The 15,182-nt window shown below is 51.2% G+C and overlaps 1 protein-coding gene across 2 annotated transcripts in view; it reads right to left on the bottom strand.

The window, feature by feature from the left end:
- The window catches only part of LGR6 (leucine rich repeat containing G protein-coupled receptor 6), a 153,691-nt gene that overhangs the window by 21,201 nt on the left and 117,308 nt on the right, over positions 1 to 15,182 (bottom strand). For both annotated transcript variants that reach the window (XM_068173403.1, XM_068173405.1), the window contains exons 7-10: positions 4,517 to 4,585; positions 2,761 to 2,832; positions 1,567 to 1,638; positions 481 to 549 (exon numbers count right to left, since the gene is read on the bottom strand). In XM_068173403.1, the coding sequence (XP_068029504.1) occupies positions 481 to 549; positions 1,567 to 1,638; positions 2,761 to 2,832; positions 4,517 to 4,585 (282 nt within the window). The remainder of the gene's footprint in view (positions 1 to 480; positions 550 to 1,566; positions 1,639 to 2,760; positions 2,833 to 4,516; positions 4,586 to 15,182) is intronic.

The raw sequence follows: 15,182 nt of genomic DNA, 5'->3' as shown, positions 1-15,182 counted from the left end.
GTCTGAGAGAGGAGAACCATGTGTGGCCAGGGTCAGCGTGTCCTCCAAGGCCCTGGGGGCGTGGGGAGGGCACCAGAGCAGCTGCAGGAGCCCCAGCCTGGGTGGCAGATGTTTCCTGAACTGCACCACGGTGCTGGTTCCAGTATGGGCAGAGGCACTGGGGTGCAGCAGAAGCACTGCACTCAGAGGTTCACTCCTTCACAGGTGCAGGAGGGAAGGAAGGAAAAAACAAACAAACAAACAAACAAACAAACAAAAGACTGGAGCACACTCAAGAATACCAAGAGAGCCATTCACAGGGAGGAAAGCTGTGTTCAGGAGCCACAGGGCTGAAACAAAGCAGAAGGGTGAGCGACCAGGGAGAGGCAGAGCTGAATACTGCACAGCACTGGGAAAGTTGTCCCCACTGAAACAGCCTGGGCCACCTTGGAGGAGGAAGAGCATAGCTAGCAGGGTAAAAGGGAGAGAGGTACCACTCACAAAACTTCCAGGCTGGTGGTGCCTTTAAGGTCCGGGAATTCCCTGATGTCCGTGGCTCCATTGAGTGACCTGCAGAGAAACCAGGATGAAGTGAGGTGGGCAGAGCACCTGGAGGCATCTGCAGCTGCCCAAGGTTCCAGACCTTGGTGGCAAATCTGCTTCCTCACACCCAGATGTGATCAAGGCCCAGCTCCAGCATGTCCCTGTGGCTGGAGCAGACGGTGCGCGGATACAGCGAGATGGAGCTGGGCACTTCCATGCAAGGAGACTTGGCACGCTCAAAGCCTCTCCCAGCCACTGACATTCTTGGCACAATCTCTACCCAAATTAAATAAAAAAACCCCAAACAATTACCATGGGGAATGTAAGCAGGGCATCCCACCCAAACCTCCCTGGATCTATGCATTTGGATTTAAAGAATGCAAGGCTATTTGAATGATTTATGTGCCTGGGTGAGGCTTATAAATAGAGATTTATGAGGTTGCCTGTGCCTCAGTATTTTTAGTGCTGTGCCACAACAGGTCGGCTGAAATGCCGGTGTGGGGGAGCTGTTGTGGTTCAGGTGGTGCTCAGCCTGTGCTGGTGGCCCTGGAGCAGGCCCAGGGCCAAACACGTGAAGGAAGCACTGCCACTGCTGGCTGCCCAGTAATATCATTTGTGCCATGATGCTGGGACGTGTTCCTCCACTTCTCCATCTTGTGGAGGAAGGCAGATGCCTTCAGTGTCCTTCTGTTTGGGCAATTATGCAGCAGCAGAAAAAGCTGTAGCACTTATGTGTGGCACTTTGCTGTCCTGGCACAGCTGTGGAGACCCTGGAAAGCCTCAGTGCCTGTCAGCTGTGTAGGGAGGAGGAATTAGTGGCTGCCTCCAAAATGCCCTTTTCAAAATTATCCTTGATCAGAAGAAAACATCTGCAGTGTCTACTCCTTGGAGTAGCCTTTGGGGTTGGACAACAGAGTGGCTTCATGGTCCTCTACTGGCACAGGGGCTCTTGAAAAAAGGGAGGGAGGAGGCCATAAAAGTGCCCAGTACACAGGGCTTGGAGCTGGGATGTTACCTCTCTGGGGATGTGCTTGGTGAACTTACAGAGTGTGGAGCTTTGGCAAGTACTGGAAAGCAGACTGTCCAACAAACTGGATGGGATTGTCATAAAAATGGCTGCAGTGGGAAAGAGGAACAGGTCAGAGTCTGCTGCACACAAAGAGAAGATGCTGTTACAGGTCAAGAGCCTCAGAGCTACCAGCAGCAGGCCATGCAGGAGGTGCTGCTGTGCTCTGAGGAATTCTTATTCCCAGATAACCACAGGCTCTCCCACTGGCCTCTTTTGGCTGGGCATTGGTACAACTGAGATCTCCTGCTGCTCTGAATGGGCCCTTTGGGGTCCTGCTGAACCAGATGGGCTAGAAAGGTGTAAAACCTTTCTTCAGTCCTACTGAGAAACACCTCGCACTGGAGGACACCTCCTGTGGTCTCACACACAGCACCAGCACCTTTCCCACTTGTCACAGTCAGTGAAGTGAGCTCTTCTAGGACCCAGTGAGACATGGGAGCAGTTGAGTTCACCTCCTACAAGAAGCACTTCCCCCCCACTGACTGTGGAAGACTTTAGATGGGCAGATGCAATGGAGAGATGAACATTCTGGGTGTATGGGCCCCATCATCACCCTGTGGATGCTGCCCAAGGGAGCAGTTGTTCTGGCTGGAGCAGCGAATGGTTTCACCCAGTGTCACCATGGCTTTCCAGATATTGGTATTTCTAGAATTTAAGTCCAGTTTGGACAAGCAGAGTTTTTGTCGCATGATTTTCAATATCTGTGTGGTTCAGAGAAGTATCCAAAAATCACCAACTGTGCCCTGGGTCAGAGCAGAAATGACCTGACAGCTGGGTGTGTTTATCTGCAGAGCTTTGTGTCCCCAGGTGTGGGCAGACACACAGGGATCTGGAATCCCGGCTCTCTGGCACGTGGAGCTGCTGCTGTGGCTGGCCAGCAGCTTTTCTGAGCACGAGGAATAAACATCAGCAGATGTCAACCAGGGCTTAGGTGGTTTCCATGCAGACCACCTGTGTTTTGTTCCTTCCTTGCTTTCAGCCTGTGCTGCAGCAAACGTCAGCTGCAGGGAAAGGAGAACCCACAGCAATTTCAGCCTACTTTGGCACACGGATAGCAAATATCAGATTGTTGTCATTTGACCACTGTCAGAAATCCCCACTAAAGACATCAGGAAATGCCCCTTTCTGGGCAATATAAAGGTGTAGGAAACATTACTTAATTTTCTTACATTGTTTGGAGGAGGGGATTCCCAATGAATGCGTTCTCCGGAATAGCTTTGATGTTGTTGTTGTGAAAACCACTGTTGGGAGAAACAAATATCTTGATATTAATTAAATTAACCATCTTTTCTCAGTACTTTTAAAGCCAGAGAACCTTCAAAATATTCGTCAAATAGGAGATATAGGCTCCTCCCCAGGTGCAGCATCATCCCAGCAGGTGAACAAGGTCTGTGCTTTGGCAGGACAAAATCTGCTGCATTTACTCTTGGGGTGCTCCATATGTGACTCCACCAACCCCACTGAAGGTACAAGGACTTCAGGTTTAACACTTTACAGGTCAGGAAACAGAAACAAGCCAAATACAAGATTTTCTGTCCACCAGGAACTACAATTTTTGTGGATAGTTTCCATTACAGCTCCACAGCTGCCAACCAGAGTGTGCCAGGAATTATTGGCCCACATGACTTTGAAGGATTTGTAGCTCTAGCTGGGATATTTTTGATTAAGCTTGAGAACCAACTGACAGAACCAGAGGACACAGTCTCAAGCTCCCATTTCTCAAGGGAAATATAGGTTGGATATTAGGAAAAAGTTTTTCACTGAAAGAGTGATAAAGTTCTGGAATGGCTGCCTGGGGAAGTGGTGGAGTTACCATCCCTGGGTGTGTTTAAAACAAGCCTGGATGTGGCACTGGGTGCCAGGGTTTAGCTAAGCTGTTGGGGCTGGATTGGACTCGATGATCTTTAAGGTCTCTTCCAGCCTGGTCATTCTGTGAATTCTGTGACAGCAGAAGAGAGCTCTGTGGCCACAGTCTGACCTCCTGTACAGCAAAGGTTCCTGTACAGTCTCAGGTTCCTGTGTCCAGGACTAAGACCAAGCTCTGGGTGATGCCCAAGGTGTTTATCCCAGAGGAGTCTGAGCAGGTGATTAGTTGATGGCTGTTTGGAATTTGCCTCTTCTTTAGTGAAGGCATGTCAAAAGCCATCTTGAAGGGGATTAAGGATCTTATTCTCATTTTGAAGGTGAGAATAATGATGGTATCTGGGCTGAACAGAGAAATCTCATGAGAATTCTTCCCATAAAGAAAAAAGTAGTATCAGATTTTTACTCCAAGGCTCCCAGAAACGCGGGAGCAGCTGCTTTTGTCCCACCCCAGCCTGGCACCAGTGTGACACAGGAACTGTGGAGCCACATCAACTCACCCCACCCTGGGGCTTCCACCTTTGTGGGTGATAAGTGGGATGGTTTCTTATTTTTAGTGTCTCCCAGGCTGACCAATTAGAAGAAGGAAAGCTATCCACTAAAATGGTCATAAACTTTGGTAATTCCCTATCATAAATTTATCCTAGGGGAGATAAAACAGTTTCTTTGCATTAGAGGAGGTGGCACAGTGCCTGCAGAAACTGTGGCCTCACAATAACATGGCTAAGTCCAGGTTGTAGTCCCCAGCTGGGGAATGGACATCAGAAGCAGCCAGAGAACAGATGGAATTTGAGCCCCTGAGATGCCACAGGAGAGTGAGGAGCAGTAGGAGGAACCTGCTCCAAGGCTGGCAGAGACTCCCAGTCCCCTCCGAGGTGATGGGGAGGTGGCCAGGGCCAATGGAAATCGAGGGGATAAACTGCTTTGATGCAGTGGATAGGGCTGGGAAGGAAAATAAAGGCTTGGACGGAGTGCTCTCCTCAAGTCAGAGCACACGTGATGCTTCATTGGTCACTCTCCCACAGGGAGTGGGTTTGAAAAGGAATAAATGGAAAATCTCACAGCTCCTGCAGTCGGCCCAGTGTCCTGATAGCACCGGGGAATTCCAGCAGCTCGTTGTAGTTCAGATCCCTGAAAGACAGAGAAGGGAAATACATTCATTAACATTTCTGTAGGAACTCGACCTTTGAAGCCATGGTCGTTAACATGGGAGACAGGTTTTTCCTACCATGCTGATCCAGCCACTGCCTGGAAACACAAACTCACCCATTCCTGCAGCAGAAATATTGCAGCAGGAATATTCCCTGCTGGGAGCACTGTCAGGTGAGAGCCAGCTGCCATGGGGCTCCTCCCTGCCAAGTGCCCCGTGCCCAGAACTGGGCAGTGCTGCTGCTCCCCATCTCCTGAGGGCCCTGGCCCCTTCTCCCAGGAGCTCAGCCCTGGGCCTTTGGCTCTGAGTAATTTTTCTTGCCTTTCCAGGTCAAAAAGGGGTTCTTTGAAGGACAGGAAACACGAATAGTGTCTGTTGTTGTGGGGCCCAAGACGGGCTTCTCTGGGCCCCCTTGCTCTGTGGTGCAGAGAGGGGATCAGGGACCATTCCCTCAGTGGGGACATTCCTCATTCCCCCTCTTGAGGACACTGGGTCTCCCTGCCACTGGGACATGCTGTCACTGTGAACAGTGAGAAGAGGAGTCTGTGGGAAGACTTAGGTCTTGTTCTGATGGTTGGAGCCAACCCCACATTGGAATCTATGAGCCAAAGCTGGAAGTGATGTGCAAGAAGTACTGACACAATTGAGCATTGTCTAATTGGCTGTGTAGTAAAAGAAATAAAATATACTGCACTGGTTGTAATCACAAGTGTAGAATTTACCCACCCCGACCTGGCACCTAAGAGAGTCTGAATGAAATCTGAAGAGTTGTGTTTGTTTTCCAAGGATGGGCTTAACCTCTGGAAAAGGATTTATTTGACTTTTGGGGCACTGCTGGCAACCTGGGAGGAGCAGTCCTTCAAAGGCACCAATCCTGCAGTTGGCTGGAGGGTGCCCATGGAGACTGGCTGGGCTTTGGGTGTGCAGCACTTCTCATGCATGCCCAGCTTTCTCCTTGGAAGGCAATTTCAGCTGTCACAGCAACATTTGACCCTATCCTGGCCATCCCACTTTGCAATTCACTGAAAGCCATGGCACCGCTTCCTATCTGCATGACACTTACCAAGTTTTAAGTGGTAGATACTTTGCAACATGATTACTGGCTCCTGGAGATTACTGTATAATTACACTTAATGAACCTCAAAGTAATTACCATGTAACCTGGATTGTGGTTTATGGAACAGAAATAACTGAGCATTTACACAGCAATGGGCTGCTGCCCAATTACCCTGTAATTCTCATCCTCTGGGCCCAGGCATGGTCATTATGTTATGATCTCTCTTGGCCCCCTTGTCTCTTACATCTTCTCTCACTACCAGTGCCCCTGCTTGGGAACGACTCCATGGCACCAGCTCAGCTTTGCCCTGAAGGTGTTTACATGGGAAATCAACCCAGAGAGTCTCTCCAAATAGGTCCTTCCAGGACTTCCAGTTTATATGATTTATGTCTTAGGGAATGCTTATCACAGAGTTACAGGATAGGGCACAAACCCAAGAGAAAAATAGGGAATGAGTTTGTTGTGGGTGGATTTTGTCACGTTTAGCTCTGACAAGGTCCACACCAGACCTTGCTGCTGGATTCCCTGAGAAGCCCAGGTGCTGTGGCAGGTCCTGGTTCGGCAGGGTTTGTTCCCTGACACTGAGGGCAGTTTTCCCTCCTCCAGTTACACAGGGATCTGGATTCTGGTACTCTGTGTAGAGATCTGAGCAGATGAATCCCGCTCCTGTAGGACCCAGGAAGGGTTTCATGTCTGACAGCTGGCAGTGCTGGCAATCAGCAGGGAAGGAGCAGAGGGCTGGCAGTGAGACCCTGAGCTCTGCCTGCCCGCTGCCCACCCTTCAGTGTGGTGGCAGGGTCCCTGCACGCCTGAAGCTGCTGTGCCTGTGCCAGGACTGGTGTCCCCTCACATCTATTAGGCAGGAGAGCTCTGCCTCTCCCTGAACTTGCTCTGACACACTCTGTTCTCATCTGGCTCCAAGCAGATCAGTGGTTTTCCTCAGACTTCCCTGCTTGAGCCCAAATTGATCTGTTCAAGGGTAAATAGCCCAACACATGACTGCTCATAGCCTCACTCTTTGCTTGTAGTCCCCTATCAGCTGCTTGGGGGCTCTTGGCCAGTGTCTGTAGATGGAACCTGCCAGGTTCCATCAGGGCCTGGCTGAGGGCTCTGACTGCACAGGCTTGGTTACCAGGGGCAGGATGATTAATGATAGGTCTCTTCTCTGCTGCTCAGGAAGATACAGGAGTGGATCTCCCAAGTGAACAAGCAATGGGAAGTGCAGGCACGACCCCACTGGGCATTTTCAAAGCATCAGTCAAATCTGATTAACCTCCAGACCCCTGCACTGGTTGAAATCTGAGGCATTAGCAGCCTAAGTCGACTGACAGCCCCAAATTATGCACATAAGGTGCATAATACCTTTAAACATTTCACCCTGCAGTGACTCCCTGAAATTAGAGGGAGATTCCATAGGGAGCAGAAAGCTGCAGAGGTCATTCTAGGCTGGGTGTCTGCCTGTGTCCCTTCCCTCCCCTGCACCACAAACTGGGGCCAGGATGAGCCTGTGTGATGCCAAGGGATGGTCCCTGGAGAAGAGGCTCCGTGAGCCCCAGCCCCGGGTGACATTCAGCCCATCACTGCAGTGTCACTGCCACTGTGGAGGCTTCCTGTGATGGCACAGGACTGTTTCTGTGAGCTACCAACAGATGGAAAATATTTCCCATCAGAGAGGAGCCTTGGCTCACCTGTGATTCACTGCAGAACAAGGGATCTTAGATCTGCAACCAGTATTATTTACAAGGAATAATTCATCGTGCTGTAATATTTGCTCCTGTCTTTAAAAATGTGTTTCCTTTCCAGCCTACACCTCTTCCAGGCAGGCTGGTCTTTCATCAGCAGATGAAGGTTCTGTTTGTACCTCTGCATGTGAGCAAGTATGTACAGGACCAGCTCTTCCTGAGCGAACACACACCATTCCCAGCCCTGGCAGCATCCTGGGGCCTCCCCCCGCTCTGCACTTGACACATACAAAGAACATTCATTGTGCTCAGCAGCTCCTGCTGGGTAAAAAGCCCATCTTGGAATGCTGGCAGACACTGGGCTTGTTGGAAAGTGGAAATGCAACCAGGTGTAGTCATGCTGCTGCATCCTGGCTGCCAGCAGCCCCGTTCTGTGTTCTGTTCAGAGGAGACAATGTGCCTGTGCTCGCTCCTGCCCGTGCTTCCTGGGTTTTGGGGAGGTGAGCCTCCCTCCTGGAAAGAACCCAGCTGCTGTGGGGAGCAGGTCCCTGGGTGCTGCTCACAGGTGGCTGCTCTGGATCTTGTGCTGCTCTCGCCACCCTGACTTGTCTCCAGGGCAGCTCCCGGCCAAGCTCTGCCCACTTCATGGGGTTCAGCTGCCTGGAGGGGGCTGGAAGAAACCAGCACTCAGGATGGTCCTCAGGTACCATCTCTTCCCTGCAGTGGGGCCACTCTTCCCAAAGCCCAGACCCAAACCATGAAGTGAAAAAAATTTCCCTGTCCCTTCTTCTTCTTTCACAGAACTGGAGTTAGGCTCTGGTCCAAGCAATGACCCAGAAACAGCATTCAACCTCCACCAGGCTGTTCCTGTCAGTGGGGAATTTTCTGTTCATTTAGAGATATCCAGTCCTCAGGTCTTTCCTCAGGTGCTGTCAGGCTCCATCTGGCCCAGACATCTCCCCTCTGCCTGCTGTCCCGTGGGGGATTTGGCCCAGCCCATGTGCCTGCTGGTGGATCTCCAGAGCTTCCTCCCCAGCACAGGGTCAAGGCAGATTGGAAGGACTCACAGCTCAGTGGGTCAGGGATGATTTTGCTTTTTGATTCCAGTGGCAACAAAATTTCCTCTCCTGAGCATGTCTGTGAACTGCCCATCAATCACAAACCCTTTCCAGGAGCTGGTAGATGTAGGAAATGGAGGTGCTGGAGCAAACACCTTGAAGGGTTCCCTTCCTCTCCTTGCCTTTTCTGAGGTACTTGGGCAATGCTTTGCTTCCCTAGCTCTACACTCTGCCACTTCCCCACTGCTTCCAGATTTGGGATGAAGCAAGGAAAGCTGCAAAAAGCCACTCCACTGTCCCCACTGCACTGCTGTGGCACGGGCTGGGGCGGCCCAGGAGGACTCCTGGCCTAAGGGAGCTGGACCTGGCAGAGCTGCCCCAGCTCTGGGTCTGACCAGTCCCTCCCAGTGCAGCTCTGATCTCCACTGAAAGTCCGGTGTCCAGTGTGTGGCTGTTGCACCCAGGACTCCTGTCTGCTCTCCTGTCACTTTGTGTGTGACATGTGGGGCTTCCTGGCTGTGGAGTGCTGTCCTTTTTGGCACAAAGCAGATCAATGGCAGCGTTACTTGGTGGAAGGATGGCAACACACCACGGCCGTGGCTATGCCAAGCAATAGGGAAGCCTCACAACAAAACCAAAAATAATAGGCATGACATAAGGCAGTTTTCCCCATTATCAAGGGCCTTTGAAAGAGAAATGAGTCAGGCAAGAGGTTCAGAACTGATGTGCAAGGGCAATGGCTATGAATAATCCCTTTCCTCAGCTAGGCTCAAAGTTACCAGCTCTAGCATGGCAGTGGGATGGCAAGAAGAACCTTGTCTGTTCTTCTACTTGAGATGAAAGCCTCTGAAAGGTCACCCAGTCTGCCCAAGACACAGTGAACTGGCTGGCTTTCCATTGTTTTTATTGCTAGAGGGAGCCTATAGATTCATATTTGGAAGATCTTAACCAACACTGTTGTTTATTTAGAAATAAAAATAAGTTGACATCAAAGGCCCAGTTATTTTGGGCTTTAACTGCCAGGGTGATTTGAAGCTGACAGCAAGCAGCCTGGAACTATTAATATCTTCAGTCGTGCCAAAAGGAGAGAAGGAGGGGAAAGAGTCTCAGGTCAATTTTCTGCCTGTTAGGGACTATTAGTGGTTCCACACAGGAAGCCAAAATAAAAAAAAAAAGAATTATATAGTACTATAAATTCTTCCATAAGCCACAAAACACCACAAATTTGCAGCTAATAAACCTGAAGTGAGATTAGAAGTTGTAGATGGGACATTTGCTGACTATTTCAGTCCCAGTGGAGTTGGAGATGTTACCATGGTGCCTGGAGGGGACTTTGTGCAGCCTCCTGTGAGGACCTGCATTTCCACCTATCCTGTGCTGGCACCTCATCAAGCTGCCAGTAAATGTAATTACTGCCTCTGCTAGTTGTGCTGGTTACTGTGGGCAAATCAAGCAGTGGAAATGATTTAATTGGTAGTCTGGAAGCCCAAGGGGGCCATGGTGACCATGTAGTTTGACCTCATGCCCAGTACTGAGCAGACAGCTTTACCCAGACTCCATACATCCAGTCATGGCTTGTGGCTGAGCTGCCAGATCAGTTCAAATATGAAAAACAACTGCACAGTCAGGTGCCGTGTTTTACGGGATCACAGATTCATTAAGGTTGGAAAAGCCAAGATCATCAAGTCCAGCCATTAACCCCATACTGAAACATGTTCCTAAGCACCCTAAGTGGTTTTCTGAATGCTTGCAACACTTTCTGTTGTGTAGCATCAGCCCAAAGCCCACTCCCCTGGCAGTGGCAGCAGCGTGTGTCTGCCCTTGCCCAGCTCGGCCTGGGGGATGAGATGCTGCCAGTGCCTGAAAGGAGTGAGAGGAGGGAAGGAGGATGTGGAAGGACCCAGAGCACTTGTCTGGCTCCAGGCAATGTGCCCAACCCCTAAAGGAAGAGGGGGATGCTCACATGCACCGCAGAGAGGCAAGACCCACCACGGGATTCATCTGCTAGGGTCAGCGTTTTCATTAGGACGTTAATCATGTCCTAGAAAACCCCTTTTTTTTTGCAAGTTATAAGGAGGAGCCAGACTATGATGGAACTTGAGGAGTGCCTGTGTGTCCCAAAGGAGCAGAGATGGGCTGCCCACTGTGGGAAGGTTGTCAGGTATTTAGGGTACATGATTCCTGCCAGGAGCAAGAGCAGTCTCTGAACGAGGATTCATTCTGACATTCTGGCCTGGCAACGTCTCAGCCCCTCACTGATAGGGTGCTGCAGCACTTTACAGGGCTTCTGTGGCACTGATGGTCCATTGCTGAGGCAGGGGGACTGTCTGTGGGTTGTGCCTTGCACCCCTGCAGCCACCAGTCCCTCCCAGTGCAGCTCTGATCTCCACTGAACATCCCAGCAGTGTCCAGCGTGTGGCTGTTGCACCCAGGACTTCTGTCTGCTCTGTGACTGACAGAGGTGATGGATAAACGTTTGATGTATTTAACACTCTGTCATGCACATTCAGACACAAAGGCACCTCGGTGCTGGGACACACAGAATCCTCCAGGGAGCTGATGGCTCGGGAGGCAGGCAGGGAGGAGGCAGCTGTCTGCCAGGCTGGAGAGGAAGGCAAAGCTCAGGGAAGCCTGGTCTACAGCAGGGCATTCCCCAGCTGCAGGAAAGAAGCTGGGGATTTCTACCTGCTCCCCAAGGTGCACAGATGGCTGGGGATCAGCCTCTGGAGCTCTGCTGCTGGCAGGAGGGAGTGTGGGATGGAGCTCCCGTGCATCAGCACATGCATGGTGAAAACGTGCCCCCAGCTGCCTCTGCTGCCCTTCTGCTGCCTGCAAGGGCTGCTGCTCCCTCTGCACAGGCATCATTTCACATCACTTGCCTCGGGAGGAAGAGGCATGGACAGCTGCACCAGGAAAGGCTCTGGCAACAGGGAAAGGCTTTGGGCAAAAGGAGGCCCAAAGAGCCAGAGGAGCTGAGGACCTGTGATGGGTCACAGCATGTCTGCAGACTCAGAGGTTGGAGCTTGGAGAGCCCCAGTGCTGTTGTTCATTGCAAGATCAGTGGCTCCAAGGCTGCAAGAACAGTGGCAGGGGGAGCCAGGCTGGAGAGCTGGCAGGTGCAAGAGGGGTTGTGAGGGTTTGGTGGGCAAAGGGAGAACAGGGAGCGTCCTGCGACAGAGATGAGCCTTTCAGTGGAGCCAGGGAAAAGTGCAGCACCTCCAGAACTACCTTTTCACCTGAACTGCCTTCACTTTCTCTCTTTTTTTCCTTTATAAAACTGCAAAATATCATGTCTGACTGCGCTTGTGTTCTGACAAAGCTCACCCTGGTTATAAGGTACTGACTGGTTCAGAGCTGGCCTGCACCGGGGAGGGCATGTTCCTGGTAGTCCAGGCTCCTGCCTGAGGAGGAGAAGCTGCAGCAAACTGGGAGGAGGGCCCAAGGAGACACCTAGTCAGTGCCAGGTGTGTTTGCCAGTTCAGTTTTACGGGTGACTCTCACTGTTTGGAAAAGTCACTTTCCACTTACACAGTGATCAGAGCAGTCAGTGAACTTTATAGCTCTGTTCTTGGGCTGGGCACAGGGACCCGTGCAACCAGGGCCCTGAGCTGTGGCCCTCTTTCCAAAAAGCCACGTGTCCCCTTCATTTCAGTGTACCCTCAAGCTGGGTACCTCAGTGTCTTAGGTTACAGGATGCAGCTGGGGGGGTGCATTCTATCCCCACCTGTCAGAGCTGGGGCAGTTCTCTGCTGTTCACTGACAGTTTTCTTTATCTCTCCCACAGCCAATCCTCCCTCCAGGAGATCTCTGCTGGTCATGGCCAGTGAGTGTCCCTACATGGCTGAGAAAATTCCATCATCCATGGGGAGAGGCTCTGCCCAGGGGAGGAGCTAAGCATTCCTACCTGGATACAATCTGACCTTGGAACACCACAGCAGCCTTTGCCCTCTGCATTCCCAGAGAAGCAACTTTCTTCCCCACTGCATTCCCAGAGGAAGCCCAGGCCCATCTCCACCAGCCCTGGAGCTTCAGAGGAAAACTCCACCCTTCTCCAGGATCCCTGCTCCAGCAGAGCCACAGCTGGCACTGCAGGAGGGCTGAGCCACCATGGGATGGGACTGCTGCCACCTCCCTGACCCACAGGCTGCCAGGGCCTGCTCTGACTCTGGCAGCGTTGTTTTGTGTTACTGCATTTCTATTTTTTTTCCTGATAAAAACTGTTATTCGTACTCTCATATCTTTGCATGAAAGCCACTTAATTTCAGAATTATAATAATTTGGAGGGAGGGGGTTTACATTTTCCATTTCAAGGAATGTTCCTGCCTTCCTTAGCAGACACCTGGCTTTTCAAACCAAGACACTGAGCCTCTCCTGAAATCCCTTCCATCCTTTGGCAGGGCAGCTTGGGATCACACAACCAAGCTCTGATGAGCTGCCTGGGTACCCATGCTAATGCTGGAGCATCAGGATGCTGAGGAAGTACCAGAGCAGCTCAGTGCAGCAAACAGGGTGTCCTTGAGGGGTCAATCCATCAGCTGCTTTGGTAATTGTTCAGATTTGGCATTAACATCAAGAGACTGCACAAAAGGCTTCAAATTAAACATGCTGATGGAGAGAGATCCACTTGAGGAGCAAGGTAGCATTTGGCAGACAGTTTTCTGGGAGAACAGCAAGTCCTGCCAGGCCCTTAAAGTGTTAAACAACCCCTGTATGAGCTGTACTGGAGATATTTCCCATTTCTTCCTTCCTGCCTTCATTGCCCACGGTGCACTTTATATTAATTTTCTCACTCTCTCTTTTTTTTTTTTTTTTTTTCTCTCCCATAGAAAATCTAACTCTCCGGAGGAGTTGGTAGGTTCCAGCTCTGCTCTGCATTTTCAGACTCGACTAATTACCCAGATAATGGGTCGGGTTCTGTGGTAAGGGCATTTCCTGTGAGGCAAGGTTAGGCAGATAAAATGCCTGGAGCCAGAGGGTTTTGGATTCAGCCGTTCTGGGAGACATTTCTAATTTATTAGAGCAATTTTTAAAAAAGAAATTAAAAGGTTTTTAAATGAATGGAGATTTGCTCTTTCCAAGTGATTTATCTCCTTTGTGTGATGGGCGGAGGAGCTGGCAGGGATGCAATGGGGAGGGAGAATCCAGCAGATAGGAACCAGCGGGGTCATCCCAGGTGGAGGGGATGGGCGAGGGCTGCGTGGCCTCTCTGAGCACGTCCGTGTCAGAGACAGGCTGGAGATTTCCCAGAGGAGCAGCACTTCTGGGGCAGATTGTTCCTATTTTGGCTTCAGCCCAGAGGCCTCCAGCATGTTGAGCTGGTCCTGGGGAGCAGCCATTCATTTCCCAGCCCTGCCTGTGCCCCGGGAGTCACCTTGGCCCCACTGGAGGCTGGCTGGGAATGCAGGACACTGCCAGGACAGGCTTCTGCTCTCTGCCAGCACCAGGGTCTATCGGTGTGAGTGTGCCAAGGCAGGGGAGCCCTGGCCCCTGCCCTCGTCCTTGCTCCCTGGGACCTGGCCGTGTCCATGACAGGGCCCACTGGTGGGGCCACAGCTCTTACTTTGTGTTGGAGCCCAGGACACCCCTCTGGCTGCCCTGGCTGTCTCGAGACCCTGGCAGGGGGCTCGGAGACCCTGGCATGAAGTCAAAAACATCTGTGGCTTCGATTTTATCCCGTGGAAAACTGCCAACTTTGGATGAGGAATTACAAGCCACAAGGGTTTGAGTAGTGTGATGGGTGAATTAACACAGGGTGGAAAATAGAATTTTGGGGTTTTTAAGAATGTAGTTCAGGGGGTCAAGATGGAGGGATCTGGGTGTGTCTTGGCCTTCTTCTTCTTTGTCTTGTCCTCTATGTCTTGGTGTGATGGTGGCACTTTTCTATTGGTTTAAGGTAGGGACACACTGTCCAACATAGATGTTAGGTATTGGTAATAAATTGTAAACATAGTATACGTAACTTTTGATATAAAATTAAACACTGCCCGAGAGGGCATGCAGAATGCCATGGCTGCCTTGCTGAGAGGATCTAGGCAGGTCAGAGAAAGAATGTTTTGATAAGAAGAAATTAACAACCTTGAAAAAGCAATTGGACACATTCCAGACCTCTTCATTGGCAGCTCAGGCTGGGAGAAAAAGGACTTTCACAATCTTGGGGTCATCAAGACTTCATAGAGACACAGACCCCGAAACTTTTGCATTTTTCCCTTTGCCTCAGCAGCTCCAGACAGAGCTCTGAGCAGGTGTTGGGGAATGTGAGGTGGCTTTTGTGGCGGGGGACCCTGCACATCCCTTGCCAGGGTACTGCTTGGCACTGCCAGCCCAGCTGAGCCACACCTGAGAGCACAGCCCTGCCAGAGCCACTGCTGCTGCCCACCTGCCTTGTACCAGAGGCCCCAGGAACTCACCTCAGGATTCCTGCTCCGTGTGTGTGTGACAGTCAGCCCCCAGGGCCACCACCTCTCTCCCTGCTTAGACAAAATAGTCTGATGGGAGAAAAAATGCTTTCTCCTTTTCTCCAAAGCAGAGATCCCACCCCAGGGGCATTTTCAATGAGTCACTTCCACAACTGCTTTGGTGGAGGATTTGGGAAGATCCATGAGGAGCCTCTGTCCCCTTCCAGCTGCAATCTGCACTTGCTCTCTGGGGTCTGCTCTGCCATGGGGACACCGAGGGCTGAGGGCTGCCTGATAGCAGGGAAGGTGGCAATGCTAAATGATGGTCTGTGTGTGCTGGAGTTTGGAGATGGTATCTGGGGCCAGCTCTGAGGTTCAGCTGCCAT

The sequence above is a fragment of the Anomalospiza imberbis genome, chromosome 26, assembly GCF_031753505.1.
Source record: "Anomalospiza imberbis isolate Cuckoo-Finch-1a 21T00152 chromosome 26, ASM3175350v1, whole genome shotgun sequence".
NCBI lineage: Eukaryota > Metazoa > Chordata > Aves > Passeriformes > Viduidae > Anomalospiza > Anomalospiza imberbis.
Note: the sequence above shows the minus strand (reverse complement) of the source record. Positions and strands in the feature narration are given on the sequence as shown.